Here is a 15841-nt window from a genome sequence, read left to right on the forward strand (position 1 = left end):
GGGGTTTCAGACATGTGGCTTATATATCGATGTACGTGCTTGATTGGTGCATTTATGAACATTTATTATACATAAGACCTTATTTATTTTTTTTTTCAAAATCGGCAGGTGGTGCTCTCTGCTCTGCCTCCACGGCTGGAGGTAGGAAAGCTGAGCACCAGGTTGCTGGAACCTGGAAGGGGGGGGGGAGACCATTGCCTTTGGGCTCAAATCCTATCACAAAATCAGAGTTGGAAAGGGTCCCAATGGTCATCCGTGCTATGCATCCCAACCCCGTGCTATGCAGGTATCTCAGCTAAAGCAGGTGGCCATCTTGTTTGCTGCCCCCCCCCCCCAATCTGGGCATCCGGTTGCCCCCTGTGAGAACAGAATGGGCGCTGGCCTGATCCTGCAGGCTCTTATGTTGACAGCATGTTTTGGCTGCACCAGCATGAGATCCGGCTTACTGTGGCGGGAGCCCAACTGGTAGAGCGCCACAAAACTCAAGCAAAGGGTCAGAAAACCTGGCGCGGGTTTGAATCCTCTGGGGGCGCCAGACTCCTCGCATTCCCGCTCCTGGGGCCCAGACATACAAGACGCCCCCCCCCAAACCCCAAACGCACACACAGGAGAAAAAGAGCTGGAATGTAAAGGCTTTATTTAGAAAATTATAGATCACTCTGTCTCTGGGCGCCGGCAGCGCACCTCCTTCCTTGGGGGGGGGGGCATCTGCTAGAGCCAACAGGCCCACCGAGGTTGCTGTTCAGGGCCTTCCCACTAGAGGGCAGCACGGGGGGTGAGGGCAGCAAAGGCAATCTCACCTGCCCCCCCAGGTGAAGGGGGGAAGGGAGGCACAATTGAGGTCAAGGCAAGGGCCAGGAAAATAGGGGGGGGCTGGCCCAGAAAGAAGTTTGCGGGTGAGGCAAGGCGGCCACTTCTGCTGCCCCTCTTTTTGGGGGGGCACCCACCACCTCACAACAGTGCTCAGCAAGAGAGAAAGGGTTTTCCCCTGGGGGGGGGGAGCTCCCTTGTAAATCCCCCACACCAAGACCAGCAGACTTTCGCACCCAATGCCAGCTCCAGCAGCAGAGCCAAAAATCCAGAGGAGATTTTTTAATCTAAAAATGAAGATTTGGGGGGGGGGATACATACTCCCCCCGCACCGTTTTCAGGCATCCAGCTCCTCGTGAGGAGCAGGAAGAGCCCCAAAAATGAAACCGCGTTCAATAAGCAGCATCAAATAAAAGAGGGGTTTTTTTTTGGGGGGTGCAGAGGTGTCTTAAGAGGCCAAAGAGGCCTTTTGTTTAGCCAAGAACAGCCTCGTCCTTCGCCTTGGGAAGGGCTTGGGGGGCCTCCGCCACTTCACGGGCGGCATCTGGGAAAAGCTTTGGGGTGCAGGGAAGGGAAAAGGTTCAACGGGCCCCCAGACCCGAAAGCCCTGTGCAGGTGAAGCAGAGACCCCCAAACAGGAGGAGCGGGGAGCGAGGGTCAAGAGAGATCCCCAAAGAGACCCGCACCCCAAAAATCTGCGGGCGTTTCTGGCCGAAAGTGGCAGGGCCCTGTGGGAGCATCCGCCAGCCCCTGGAAGGTGGGATTGGGGGCACAGAATGGGGCACCCCTCCAGGAACAGCACCTATTATTATTTCTTCTTCTTGACGTTGCGGGGTCCGTCTGCGGGGGGCTCGGCCAGGCCCCTGGACTTCTCCGCTGCTGCCGCCGCCTCCTTCCTCCTCACTTGCCCGTTCTTCTCGCTGGCAGCCGCCTGGTCTCCTCCGGCCCCGGTGTCCACTTCCGCCCGCTTGGCGCCCTTGGGCTTCCCAGGCCCGCTGGGGGCGCCCCCCGCCAGCAGCCAGCCCCCCGCTGCTCTCAGGAGGCAAATGGCAGCCCCCGTGAGGTACAGGGACCAGATGACGGCCGGGCCGCTGTACGGGTGGAGGTACTCTCGAACTCGCTGCAGGGCCGTCGATAGCGGGGCACCCGAGGCCCTCTTCGGGGAGGCCTTGTCCTAGAAGGGAGGGAGGAAAGTGTTGGCAAGGCAAGGCCATAGCTCGAGAATCACAGAATTGGGACCCCCAAAGGCCATCCAGTCCAACCCACTGCAATGAGGAATATCACCTAAGGCATCCCATGCTTCAAGGAAAAAGGGGAGTAAAGACTGCTGACAGAAGAGATCTCTGATAACAAGACAAGAATAAAATATGAGAAGATACGTCAAGATACGGTATGACTGAGGGGGGAGGGGGGGAAAAACCTGCCTTCCCTTTTCTTATGTGATTTAACAAGAATCCCCTCCCCTAATGAGTCAGAAACTAAGGACTTAAGCTGTGGATTTAAGGCTGTGTGGAGATAAACTTTTGAACCAAAGCAATGTTTCAAGATGAAGCTGGAAAGCTAAGAGTTTTGGAATGACGCAGTTAAAAATGCCGTCGCCATTTTGGGAGGCATTGTTGGAGCTCTTGGGTCTGGGAGGAGAAAGAGAGAAATAGAGTTGTTTACATATCGTGGATCAACTCCTCGGTGGGACTTAAGAGCGACAAATGCCAAATTCATGATGGAAAGAGCGATGTTATCTACGAAGGAGATATATGGAAACCATCTGGACTTAGTGGAGGAACGGGAAATCCACACAGGATTATTATTTTGCTTATCGGTTTAAGGAGACTAACAGAAGAGATCGTAAAGGAAAAATAGAAATTATATGAACAAGATATGATGTGGAAACACCAAGATAAGACTGGATAGAATTATGATCTTTGTCTGGACTGATTGGGACTGATTTGGACATTAACGCAGTAATAGAAGATGATCTGAATCCCCCTTTGGATCTTGAAGTATGGGTTCCCCCAACAAAATTTAAAAATTTGGCTTTGTAATTTGGAATTTATGGGATGTGATTTAATTTGATGTGATTGGCCAGTTAATAAAAATTATTTTAAAAACAAAACAAAACTAAAGCATCGCTGGCAGGTGGCTCTGCTTAGAAACCTCCAAGGAGGGAGAGTCTACTACCTCTCCTGGGAGTCTGTCCCACTTGGTGTTGATATTGTTTATACCCCACCCATCTAGCTGGGTTTCCCCAGCCACTCTGGGCGGCTCCCAACAGAATATTAAAAACAGAATAAAACTTCAAACATTAAAAGCTTCTATAAACAGGGCTGCCTTCAGACATCTTCTAGAAGTCAGATCATTGTTTATTTCTTTGACATCTGGTGGGAAAGCATTCCACAGGGCGGGTGCCACCACCGAGAAGGCCCTCTGCCTGGTTCCCTGTAACCTCACTTCTTGTAGGGAGGGAACCGCCAGAAGGTCCTCGGAGGTGGACCTCTGTGTAAGGGCTGAAGGATCGGAGTGGAGACGCTCCTTCAGGTCTACTGGGCCGAGGCTGTTTAGGGCTTTAAAGGTCAGCACCAACACCTTGAATTGTTCCTGGAAACATACTGGGAGCCGATGTAGGTCTTTCAGGACTGGTGTTATGTGGTCTCCGCGGCCGCTCCCAGTCACCAGTCCAGCTGCCGAATTCTGGCTTAGTTGCAGTTTCCAGGTCACCTTCAAAGGGAGCCCCACGTAGAGCTTACAATATCGTGACAAAATTTTGCATGTTGTCTCAAGATCAAGGAGCAACTTGGAAAACAGCTGGACACCATTCTAAATCAAGGCTGTACTTTTCCAAACTGCACTGGTTTTAGCTACTGATTTCAAAACTGCCCTAATTTGGGAGTGGGGTTTCTTAATATTCAAACCCGTGCAATACAGGGATCTCTGCTCTCATTGTCAGAAAGTTCTTCCTGATGTTTAGCTGCACTTCTGCTGTGGGATGAGAAGGAGAACATCTAGCGAACACGAATGGTTTGGCTTTCACGCAAACAGAACGGAGGGAAATAATTTATTTTAGAAAATAGAATTATCGATTTATTGTGGATTGATCATTAGTCGGTTAACCTCACTTGTAGGGACTGCAAATGTTAAAAGACTGTACGTGCAGGAACTGGCAAGGGGATAGCTGATGGCTGATAATGGTTTTTTTTAAAAAAATAATAATACTGTAATATAAGGTTAATTGAAAGGAATGCTATGCGAATTAGGAATAACTTGGGAAATAATGCAGAAGGAAAAAAGAAACTTTGGACACATCAAGAATGGAGGCGGGAAACCAATTTTTGGAAAAATTGTATTAAATTTGTTTTAACAAGGGTGATTTGGTAAAAATTTGGAAAATCAATAAAAAGGATTTGGCAGGGCAAAGTGTGAGGAAGCAATCTCCCATCATCAAGCTGCTGAACCCCCCCCCCCCCTTTTCTGGGAGGCAGGTGGGAAAAGAAATGGGGGAGGGCAGGCACCAGAGCCAGGGAAGGCAGCGGGGAATCTCGTCACACAGGGCTCCCCCCACCACACTCTGCCCCACTGAAAGGTTCAGGACAGGTCAAAGAAAGTCCTTCTTTATGCAGCCAGAGTTGACCTGTGGAACTCCCTCCCACAGGAGGCAGTGAAGGCGGCTTTAAAAGAGGGAGGGACAAATTCCTGGAGGAGGAGAGGGCTCTGGGTGGCTCCTAGCCAGGATGGCTCTGCCCTGGCCTCCACAGCTGAGGGAAGCCATGCTTCTGAATCGCTGTCACTGGAAACCACAGGATGGGAGAGGGCTCCTGTGTTCGAATCCTGCTTGCAGGTTTCCTTTTGGGACAGCTGGGTGGCCCCTGTTGGAAGAGACCCTGAGGATCATCTAGAACAGCCCCAGGGCTGGATTTAGGTTGGATGAGGCCCTAAGCGACTGAAGGTCCTGGGGCCCTTGATATGTCCAGCTGTCCTTTGCCAACAACAAATGGTCGCTGTTTTTTGTGTTGAATATATGCTGTATGATCATTGATGGACCTAATAGGTATCTAAAGCCATTTGCATATAAGAAAAAATGTGTTTTATCAAAGTAATTGCTGAACAATTAAGATGAAGTATATTAATAGTGAAATACAATTAAGAAGTAGTACGTATTACTAGTGAAATAATGATTAAGCTCTAACTTAAAATGATTTTTTACTCATAACAAACTGAATAATGCAAACACATTGGCATTGGGCAATAACAAAAGTTCCGTTAGAAATGCAGTTTACAAAGACTCGTAATCTAGACTCTAGAAGCTTGCTGTAACATGAAATAATAATAGCTGTAATTATATGATGCAAATAATTATAAATAGCAGAATGTAGGCACCCTCTGTATAGAAATGAGCAAAGCAGTGATATTTTAGGGAGCCGGCTAACAGGCGGGGCCCATGACTTACATCACAGGAGCCTACACAACACAAAACACTGTTGCTGTATGTAGGCTTTATTTTATTTGCTTTTTTATCTTATATTTTGGAAATGTACATCCAGTGGTTTTTTTCCCTTTAATTTTTTGGGGACCCCCAAGAGAGTGGGGCCCTAAGCTAGAGCCTGTTGAACTTATACGTAAATCCGGCACTGGCTCCATTGTTGGCAGAAGTTGCCACCCTAGATAAATCTGCATGCGGAACAATGGCAGGATTAGTGCTGGGGGGGGGGGGAGAGGGTGGGTGCTGAACAGCAGGATAAAGGGAACAGACAGTTCCCCCAGACAGGGATCAAACCTGCAACCTTGGCATCATCAGCACCACGCTCTAACCAATGGAGCTATCCAAGCCCGATGCTCCCCCGTTCCTCCTCACCCTCCTGAAAGGGCACAGATGCTCCCTGCCCCTCGACTCACCTTAAGCCCATGTTGGACCAAGAGGTTGTCCAGGACGGGGTCGCCGAGGAAGACAGCCGGGTAGAATTCCTCCTGCCACTGCCGCCTCCACCACCGCTGAGGGAGGGACCTGCAGGGGGGCAGGAAGCGGGAGAATAACTGGGTGCCCTCTTCCCACCTTGGATCCAATCTATGCTTCCAGGTGCCATAAGAAAGCTGCAGAGATAGCGCAGGATAGTGCACACCCCGGAAATGATCTCTTTCAGCTTCTGCCTTCTGGAAGAAGGTGCAGGGTTATAAAGACTAGGACTAGCCGCCTGAGAAACAGTTTCTATCCAAATGCGATTTTGGTTTTAACCGCAGTGTAAGGTAGCACATCAAAGTGCAAGCAGATAAATAGGTACCGCTCCGGCGGGAAGGTAAACGGCGTTTCTGTGCACTGCTCTGGTTTGCCAGAAGCGGCTTAGTCCTGCTGGCCACATGACCCGGAAGCTGTACGCCGGCTCCCTCGGCCAATAAAGCGAGATGAGCGCCGCAACCCCAGAGTTGTCTGCGACTAGACCTAATGGTCAGGGGTCCCTTTACCTTTACCTTTAAGGTAGTGTCTATGGGAGTATATTGTATTTAATTATGGGGTATCAGAGTTTTTAGGGAGCTAACCAGGCTGGGATAGCTGAGATAGCAGGCTTGTTGGCTTCTGAATGTATGATGTAGATTTTCAATTTCGTTGTTCTGCATGGGACAATGACAATAAAGATAAAGATTATCATATTGTTATTGTTCAGATGCGTTCGTGGTCCACAACCCCACCCATCCTGCACCCGTATCCTGGGGGCAGGAGGCAGAATTCTGCAAAATCTGTTATCGGCTTCACGCACGCGAGGATACGCAGCCTGAGCGAAGAACTAGCAAGAACCAGGCAGAGGGGAAGCCTAATGCTGGCTGCTAGAGGGGGAAACGGCACAAGGAGGGTTCTGCAACTAGAGTAAAAACAAAAACGGGTTGAGCAAGTGTTTCAAAGGACTGTGGTTGGATGAGGGGAATGGTGGAGTGAGGGAGTGGCAGAAGTGTGGGAGCAGTCAAATACAACATTCCTTGTTTGCCTAGAATGGACATGCAAGGGGATGTTGGTCCAGACAGTCAAAACTTCCTGTTCCTCCTGGCTGGAGCATCCTTCCTTTTGCATATGACAGAAGGTGGGCGTGACCTAACCTGTCCAGGTAACAAAAGGACAAGTCACGCAGCCCCCTTCCCTCTCTTTTTTGACTTCCTTCGTTTGACCAGCTTTCAGCTAGGACTGCTCTGCTAGCTCTCAGCTAGCAGAAGCACTGGGACTATTCCCCCATATGGGGTAGATCCACACGTACATATTTGTAACTAAGTCTGCCTTCAGGGATTCAACTGTGAACTGATGTGAGTAAACTTCTTTTTTTGACTTTGAATAAGATTGTGGCATCTTTGTTCTTTTAACAGGGATTCAAGGGAGCTTACCAGGAACGTACAATTCAATCTGAGACAGACTGAACTGTATAATAGTGAGAGGCTCACAAGAGCCTGCAACCAGCTATCTGCTGTGCATGTAAAAAGGGGAATATAACTCTGCTACATAAAGGAACTTGCTAGCGCAAGTTAAAAGGGTAAAGGTACCCCTAACCGTTAGGTCCAGTGGCAGACGACTCTCATTTCGCTCTATAGGCCAAGGGAGCCGGCGTTTGTCCACAGACAGCTTCCGGGTCATGTGGCCAGCAGGACTAAGCCGCTTCTGGCGAACCAGAGCAGCGCATGGAAACGCCGTTTACCTTCCCGCCGGAGCGGTACCTATTTATCTACTTGCACTTTGATGTGCTTTCGAACTGCTAGATTGGCAGGAGGTGGGACAGAGCAATGGGAGCTCATCCTGTCGCGGGGTTTTGAACCGCCAACCTTCTGATCAGCGAGGCCTAGGCTCTGTGGCTTAACCCACAGTGCCACCCGCGTCCTTAGCGCAAGTTAGGAAGGATATTAATAAACAATATATTAATAAACAATATATCCTCTCCTGCCTCCCTGAACATTCCCACGAGAAGATGGTCGAGGAGAGGACGAAACAGCCCCGAAGGATTTCCCGCCCTCTCCCAGAAAGCGCTGCGTGTCACTCACCAATCCTGGCCGGCGTCCGTGAACCAGTATTTGTACAACTGAGCCCGGATGTAGGTTGGGGGTTTGGAGCTGAAGGGGTATTTGGAGTCGTCCACCTGCACGAGATGGATCACTGTGGGAGGGAAAGGAAGTTCTTTCAGGCCCAATGGGTCCGGATGTTCCACCCACTTAGACCCACGGGGCTTTTGTGGGTTTAGGATAAGAACTGTGTCTGCCACCCTGAGCTCCTTTGGAAAACAAGGTGGGATATACAAATGCAATCACAAACGATATTCCTGATAATCAAAGGAAAGTTTTCCTCTATTCAACAACTACTGCCAGGATGCTCATAGCAAAAAATTTGAAAGGGAGAAAAATTCCATCAACAAAAAAGTGGCAAATTAAATTTTGTGAATATATACATCTGGCAAGACTCATAGCATTCATAAGGGGACAATTGGACCAAAAATTAGTAAAAGAATGGGATTGTGCTAAAGAGTATATGAAAAAATATTGTTCTGGAGTAAGTATATTGGTATGTAACGAATGAAGCTTTGCAGGGTTAAAGAAAGTGAAAAATAGTGCAAAAAGTATATAGAGGTAATCTACATTAGACACAATAATTTAGAAAGAGTAAAAATTTTGAGGTCTTAGAACAAAGAAAGGAAGTCAATATGTGTATATGTATGTAATGATTAGAAGGATGATAAGGTTTTATTTGTAGATGTGTTTTTTTTGTTGTTTCTTTTTCTTGTTTGTATTGCTTTATTTTGGATTTAATGTTTGTAGTTTCTGTTGTAATTTTGCATTGAAAATAAAAAAATATATATATTTTTTTAAAAAATGCAACAAATGAACCAACAGCAATAATAACAGAAGGCAGAATTAGACAAACAGCTTGATTAGGAGAAGCTGTAGTAAGTCTTCCCCAATATCAGAATTCTGTAAAATGTGGGAAATGGCTGTTCTCTGACTCTTTCCCTCCTCTCACCTTCTTTCTTGCCCTGTAGGAGGCGGTAGACGAAGCCTGTGAACCAGGGGCTGTGCGCTTGGGGAGCCAGGGCGGCAAACCACATCTGCCAGTCAAGGCGCGGCTGGTGCGGGGTCACCACAGGGGGGGCAGCGCTGACGTTGCCCGGCTTGTACATGAACTCAATCTCCTGCGGGCAAGAGGGAGAGAGAGGCACTAATCACACACACATCACCTGAAGCCTTATATCCCAGCTCAGTGAGGTTCATTGGACAACCACGGGAAAGTGAGCCTTTGGGTGTCATCGGCCCAGTCCTGTGGGACTCCCTGCCACTTGACACCCAGCAGGTGACTCCCGAGCAAACTTTTAAATGCCTGCTGAAAACTTCTCTATTCCTCCAGGCTTATGCAAGCAATTAAGAACATAGCAAACCACTTTGCTACGTATTTCTATGACACAGGGATGCACAAGTATCTTTACAAATGATATACAGTGGAACATTGGCTCTCAAACATAATCCGTTCTGGGAGGCCGTTCGACTCCTGAAACCATTCGAAAAACAAGGCGCGGCTTCCAATTGACTGCAGGAGCTTCCTGCACTCAAGCGGAAGCTGTGTCGGACGTTCGGCTTCCGAAAAATTTTCAGAAACCTGAACACTCACTTCCGGGTTTGCGGAGTTCGGGAGCCAAAACGTACAACTACCAAGGCGTTTGAGAACCAAGGTACGACTGTACATAAATGAATATACATATATGTGATACATATAAATGAAGCCACCCAAACCCCCAGGATGCTGTGCTTCCACCGCCAGCTGCCTCCGAAGTCACGCAAATGACTCATTTGTCTGCCCCAGTTTGTGCCCGTCCTCCATGAGGTCTAGCACCTCGTGCAAGCATTGTTTTGCCAAAGTCCATGGACGGCATCAGCGGCTGCAGGCAGAAAAGAGGCCCAAATCCTCCTCCAAGAGGAGGATAAAAGTGTGTGGTCTAAAATTGTGTGCACCAAAAATTCCTCTCCTGCGGACTCCACCCACATCAGCTTCTCACAATGGACTTTATTAAAGAAAAGGGCTAATTGGACAGCGTCTGAAGGACTGAGAGCAACAGAACAATCTGGCCATCATAAAGAAATTCTGTCCTTGGTATGCCTTTTCAGTTTGATTCCCTGGCACCATATTTGTATAAATTAACTATCCCAAAATACAGACGTGCCTTTGCACTGGCCAGACTGTATGGGATGCCCTCTGCCATACTTGAGGGCAGATACCAAAAGATTCCAGCTGAGAAATGACTCTGCCCCTGTGGAGATGGCAATCTGGAAACAGCAGCTCATGTTCTCCTGTCCTGTCCTGTCCCCTTTACAAAGATCTGAGGAATGAGATCATCACCCCACTCCTACTCACCATCCCAGGCCTCCCTTCTGTGGCCACATTGTTCTTTCTGTTGTCAGATCAAAAGGATCAGACAATAATCTCGGTCATTTGATTGCCCTTTTTACCCATTGTTGTCTTTTTAACTGCATACCGTATTTTTCGCTCTATAAGACTCACCTAGTTTTTGGAAGAGGAAAACAAGGGGGGAAAAAATCTGAATCCCAGAAGCCAGGGCAGCCAGCGGGATCGCAGCGCAGCGATCTTGCTTGCTGTCCTGGCTTATGGGATAGCCGCGCACAGCCTTTCCCGGGCAAGGGGAGCCTTCATATTTTAATATTGTTGAGTTTTAATCTTGTTTTTAAGTTGTATTCATTCAAATTGTTTTTATTATTGCTTGTTAGCCGCCCTGAGCCCGGCCTTGGCTGGGGAGGGCGGGGTATAAATAAAAAATATTATTATTATTATTATCCCCTGCCCAGGAGAGGCTCCCCTAAGAGCCGCGCTCCCTTTAAAGAGTGCGTGGAGTGTGCCCTCCTCCCTCCTCGGAGAAAAGCCCCCAAGAGCCGCACACACGCTCCGCACGGCTCTTTAAAGGGAGCGTTGAGCAGAGCCTTCCACCTGTATTCACTCCATAAGACGCACACACATTTCCCCTTACTTTTTAGGAGGGGAAAAGTGCGTCTTATAGAGTGAAAAATACGGTATATTGCTTGTTTTATGTTGCCATGGCTGTTGGCTAATGCGAATAAAGTTTATCTTTCTATCTCCATGAATTACCGTCCACGTTTCCTTGTCATAGCTGCCTTCCAAGACCACCTCGGGACGTCCGCCGACCCCCGTCATCCGCCGGAAGAGGCCGTAGGAGTTGGCGAGCTGGTAGCGGTCGACAGCGCTGAAGAGCTGGTGGACGCTGGGCCAGAGTTTCCCGTTGGACTCGTACTCAATGTAGGTGAAGGGGACCTGGGGCGAGAGAGAGAGAGCAAGGAGGGGAGGGTTTTTTGGGGGGGGTCAGCCTCTCCTGGAGACAATGTTGCAGCAACAGGAGCAGCAAGAGCTTAGCCGTCCAAAAAACATGCATTGTGTATGTGGAACCCCGTCTCTACTGAAAAGAGGATGCATTTTAATGTTGTATTTTAATCTTGTTTTTAAGTTGTATTTCAATCAATTGTTTTTAGCCGCCCTGAGCCCGGTCTTGGCTGGGGAGGGTGGGGTATAAATAAAATTTAATAATAATAATAATCTTTATTAAACTGTTGCAACAGGGTCCCCCACTCACCCCACGCAGGAGGGAGGAGGGACCCTGAACATTGGTGTGCAAGCTCTTATATAGACTTTTGAAATTGCCTCCCCTGTAGCTCAAGACCACCCCCCCCCCAAACATCATATATGCATCACAGAAAGAGGTGGTCCCCAGCAGAAATTTGAGTGTGTTGCCTCTCTCCTGTCTGCCAGGATACCTGATAATGCCTTATTATTATCTGATTGCCTTTTCTGGGTAGCCTGGCCATTTCTTGGAGATGGTCAATACTTAGTTCCTGAATCTCTTACACACATTGAGAGTGTGCTCAGCTTAACAGATACTTGCCAGACTGTATTTGCAGGGAGGTGTAAGCCCCTACAGTCCAAAGACAATTGGAAAGCTTCCCCCATTTCCTTCCTCCTGGCAGAAAAATCTTTGAGGTCAAATTGGGAGAGTCAAAATGGCTTCAGGATTGTTCTCCTGTACTATTTCAGAGACACGGTTTATATACTTATGTACGTGTTTGCCTTGTACATTTATGAACATTTATTTCATATATGTAAAGGTAAAGGGACCCCTGACCATTAGGTCCAGTCATGACCGACTCTGGGGTTGCGGCGCTCATCTCGCTTTATTGGCCGAGGGAGCCGGCGTACAGCTTCCGGGTCATGTGGCCAGCAGGACTAAGCCGCTTCTGGCGAACCAGAGCAGCGCACGGAAACGCCGTTTACCTTCCCGCTGGAGCGGTACCTATTTATCTACTTGCTCTTTGACGTGCTTTCGAACTGCTAGGTTGGCAGGAGCAGGGACCGAGCAACGGGAGCTCACCCCGTCGCGGGGATTCGAACTGCCAACCTTCTGATCGGCAAGTCCTAGGCTCAGGGGTTTAACCCACAGCGCCACCCGCGTCCCCTTTCATATATGTAAGACCTTAGAATTCCTATAACACCAGGAATCCCCACCACTAGGGATCCCTTGCCAAGTGAGAGCAACTGTTAGGGGGGCTTTGCTTCCCCCCCAATTTGCTTTAAAAGGAAACAACAGGACAATATATTCATTCCATGGTGAGATGCAAGGTTCATATTTATACAAAAAGCACCCCTCCCTCCCACTTCTCTTTCCCCTGCCATCGTTCAAAGGTACCGTTTTTCTTTTATTTTTTTCTGAGTCGGCACATTTGGCAGCTTTCAAGGCCCACGCAAGACGTCATCCCTTTCCCCAAGTTGTCGCCTGATTTACTCACCAGGCTGATGGTAAACATTCCGAGAGCCGCAGTGGCGAAGATGGCCCACTGGGTGGCGCTCCAGAGCTTCCAGAAAAAGCCACGGGTGCAAGCACTCCTATGGGGGGGGGGAGAAAAGAGGAGAAATAGAGAGGGCTGCATGTTAACTTCTGCCATCTCTTTTTATTTTATTTTACAGTTCAATCTCTATTGGTTTATAAACAATACATCCAATCACCTCGAAACACCAAAACACAAAAGCGTTACGAACAAACCACCACCAAAAAAGGATAATATGTAACTGAAAAAGGAAAAAATAAAGTAACTTTCTTCTCCACCTGATGACTTCTTCTGCCTCCTTTATTTCCTTGCTAACTGCATCAGTTTTTTTTAGTAAATTTAACCAATATTAAATGTTGTTTGTATTCTTTTTAAACTTGTGTCATTACAAGAGTTAATCAAAGCATATTAAGGATTTGATGTGGGGACAATGTTCTTTTAAATATAGTCTACAGATGTCCCATTCTTTGTTAAACTTTTGGATCGACCTGTCCCTGGCCTTTTCTGTCATGTTTGCTAATTCTATATACAGTGGTGCCTTGGTTCTCAAACGCCTTGGTACTCAAACAACTTGGAACCCGAACACTGCAAACCCGGAAATGTTCCAATTTGCGAACTTTTTTCAGAAGCCGAACATGCTCCGTTTTGAGTGTTATGATGAGGTGTGTCTGTTTTTGCTATTTATTTTGCGTTTTTGTGGCTTTTTTTGTTTTTGTGACTGTGTAGAACCCAGTTCAGCTATTGATTGTGTACATTGATTATTGCTTTCATTTTATGAATCAGTGGTCTCGTTAGATAGTAAAATTCATGTTAAATTGATGTTCTAGGGGTTGTTTTTAAATTTTGAGGTATTTAGTAAAGAGTTACAGTCATAGCTCATGTTACGTGTGCTTCACGGTTTTTCAGGTTGCGTCCCGCGGTGACCCGGAAGTACCGGAAAGGGTTACTTCTGGGTTTTGCCGCTCGCGCATACACAGAAGCGCCAAATCGTGCTATGCACCTGCGCAGATACGGCACTTCAGGTTGCGGGCTTTTCATGTTGCGAACGGGCCTCCGGAACAGATCCCGTTCGCAACCAGAGGTACCACTGTACATTAGAACTGAAAAATATATAAAATGCTATAATATAAAGGTTAGTTTTGAAACCCAAGAGGTGGGAGGGAAGGAAGTCAACAGGCTCTAAGGAGCCAAAGAAGTGGACAAGAATGATGTGATCATATATGTTTAAATGGAAAAGTAATAAAAATTGTTTTTAAAAAAAGAAAAGAAAGAAGGCAGCAGGAACACTGCCGAGGCCTTTCCCCCCAAAGACACCGCTTGCCCCTTTACCTGTGAGGCACTCACCTGTACCCAGCCTGAAGGATCTCCCAGACCAGAGAGGCAAGCCCGATGGCCGCCAGAGGGAGAGTCACCATCCGCAACCACAGCATGAACTCATGGTAGGTGAAAGCTGGAGAGAGACAGAGAAGTCGTCCACGTACGTGAAAAAGCCGGGAGCAGGGGCGACAAGCCCCCAGCCCAAATCCCGAAGGACAGCGAACTTCAAACTAAGAATCAGTAGGCACCCCCATGGTGTCTCCGGAGATAGACGGGGCCCCAAAACAGAACCACAGACGCACCCTTTCAGAAAGATTCCTGACTCAGTGCTAGGGCATCTGCTTGGCATGCAGAATGTCCCAGGTTCAGACCCTGATGGTCTCTCCAGGCAGGACTAGCACAGGCCTGGCCTGAAACCTTGCTGAGCTGCTGGCAGTCTGTGTTGGTAATACTGAGCTGGATGGACCAGGCGTCTTCCTCAATGCAAGGCAGATCCTCATGCTCCGCATTCAAAAGAACTCAGTTTTTGAATGCGGCAGCATCTACACTGCGGAACTCCCTGCCTATTGATAGCAGGCCGGCACCAGCACTTCACTTTTTTCGGGGCCTCCTAAAAACGTTTTCGTTCAGACAAGCCTCTCCTGATGTTTACAGAGCTCTGTTTTCGGCCTATCATCATTTTAACTTCAGGAATGCGTTAAATTATTGTTGCTCCTTTTTCTTTTTTTTATTGCTTTATCTTATTTTTGCAAACCGTGTTGAGCGGTTTTTTATTATTAAAAAAATACAAGCAAGCAGTGTACACATTTTATGAAAGAGAGAATGTTCCCACGAATTGAACAATTTCCTTTATGGTATTCAATTTTCCTGGTGCCCAAATTGGCACATTTTGACCTTAGATCATCAGGATTGCTTTCCAGACCCTTGCTCATCATGGTTGCCCTCCTCCGCCCACCTTGCAGCTTGTCAACATCCTTCTGAAACTGTGGTGGCCAGAACTGGACACAGCATTCCAGGTGTGGTCTGACCAAGGCAGAATAGAGATGGACCATTACTCCCTTTGATCTGGACACTAGACTTCTGTTGAAGTTACTGTTCATTGTCATCAATGGCAAAAGCCACACATTCTTTCCATAGGAAAAAAACAGTGCAAAGCCCTTCACTATTTATATGGATATTCTCAGGGCTGGATTTAGGTTTGATGAAGCCCTCAGCTACTGAACGATTCTGCCACGATTATGGCAGCAATTTGCTCCCTGACGTTTCTTTTTAAAAATTCTTTATTGCAAAATAATTTACATAGAACATAAACACAATGAAAAACAACAAACAGACTAACAACACCTCATTTGACATTATATACCCTTTAACTTCCGATTCACCTCAGTGTGCTTTTTATACCTTACTAGTCAATACACACTTGATTTTTTATTATTCTTTTTGGTTAATTATCAGGGAGGGAATTTTTATAATTTCCTTAAACTTCAAGATTCAGTCCAAATCTGTCAGGAGATTTGTGCTATTACAGTACTTTTTAAGATATTCTTTGAATATTGTCCAAATGTTCCTTGTCCAACAGAAAATTGCAAATACCTGATGAAGAGAGCACAGCAGAGGTTATATTTTCTGAGAATCCTCCGGAAAAACAATCTCTCAAAGGCATTTTGATGGCATTTTACCATTGTACTGTGGAGTGTGTATTAACTTATGGTCTCTGTGTGTGGTTTGGGAGCTGCACGGTCAGGGAAAAAACAATGCTGTCCAAGGTTGTAAAGACTGTGGAGAGAATAACTGGGTGCCCTCTTCCCACCTTGGATCAAATCTATGCTTCCAGGTGTCATAAGAAAGCCGCAGAGATAGCGCA

The 15841-nt window shown here is 47.3% G+C and overlaps 1 protein-coding gene across 1 annotated transcript in view; it reads right to left on the minus strand.

Moving 5' to 3' along the window:
- Positions 1-620: 620 nt before the first annotated feature.
- Positions 621-15841, minus strand: part of LMF2 (lipase maturation factor 2) — a 33970-nt gene continuing 18749 nt past the window's right edge. The window contains exons 8-14 of the mRNA XM_083572740.1: positions 14005-14110; positions 12622-12718; positions 10916-11098; positions 8786-8954; positions 7816-7927; positions 5698-5806; positions 621-1984 (exon numbers count right to left, since the gene is read on the minus strand). Of these exons, the coding sequence (XP_083428866.1) occupies positions 1619-1984; positions 5698-5806; positions 7816-7927; positions 8786-8954; positions 10916-11098; positions 12622-12718; positions 14005-14110 (1142 nt within the window). The 3' untranslated portion in view covers positions 621-1618. The remainder of the gene's footprint in view (positions 1985-5697; positions 5807-7815; positions 7928-8785; positions 8955-10915; positions 11099-12621; positions 12719-14004; positions 14111-15841) is intronic.

The sequence above is a fragment of the Podarcis filfolensis genome, assembly GCF_964270895.1.
Source record: "Podarcis filfolensis genome assembly, chromosome: 10".
Classification (NCBI taxonomy): domain Eukaryota; kingdom Metazoa; phylum Chordata; class Lepidosauria; order Squamata; family Lacertidae; genus Podarcis; species Podarcis filfolensis.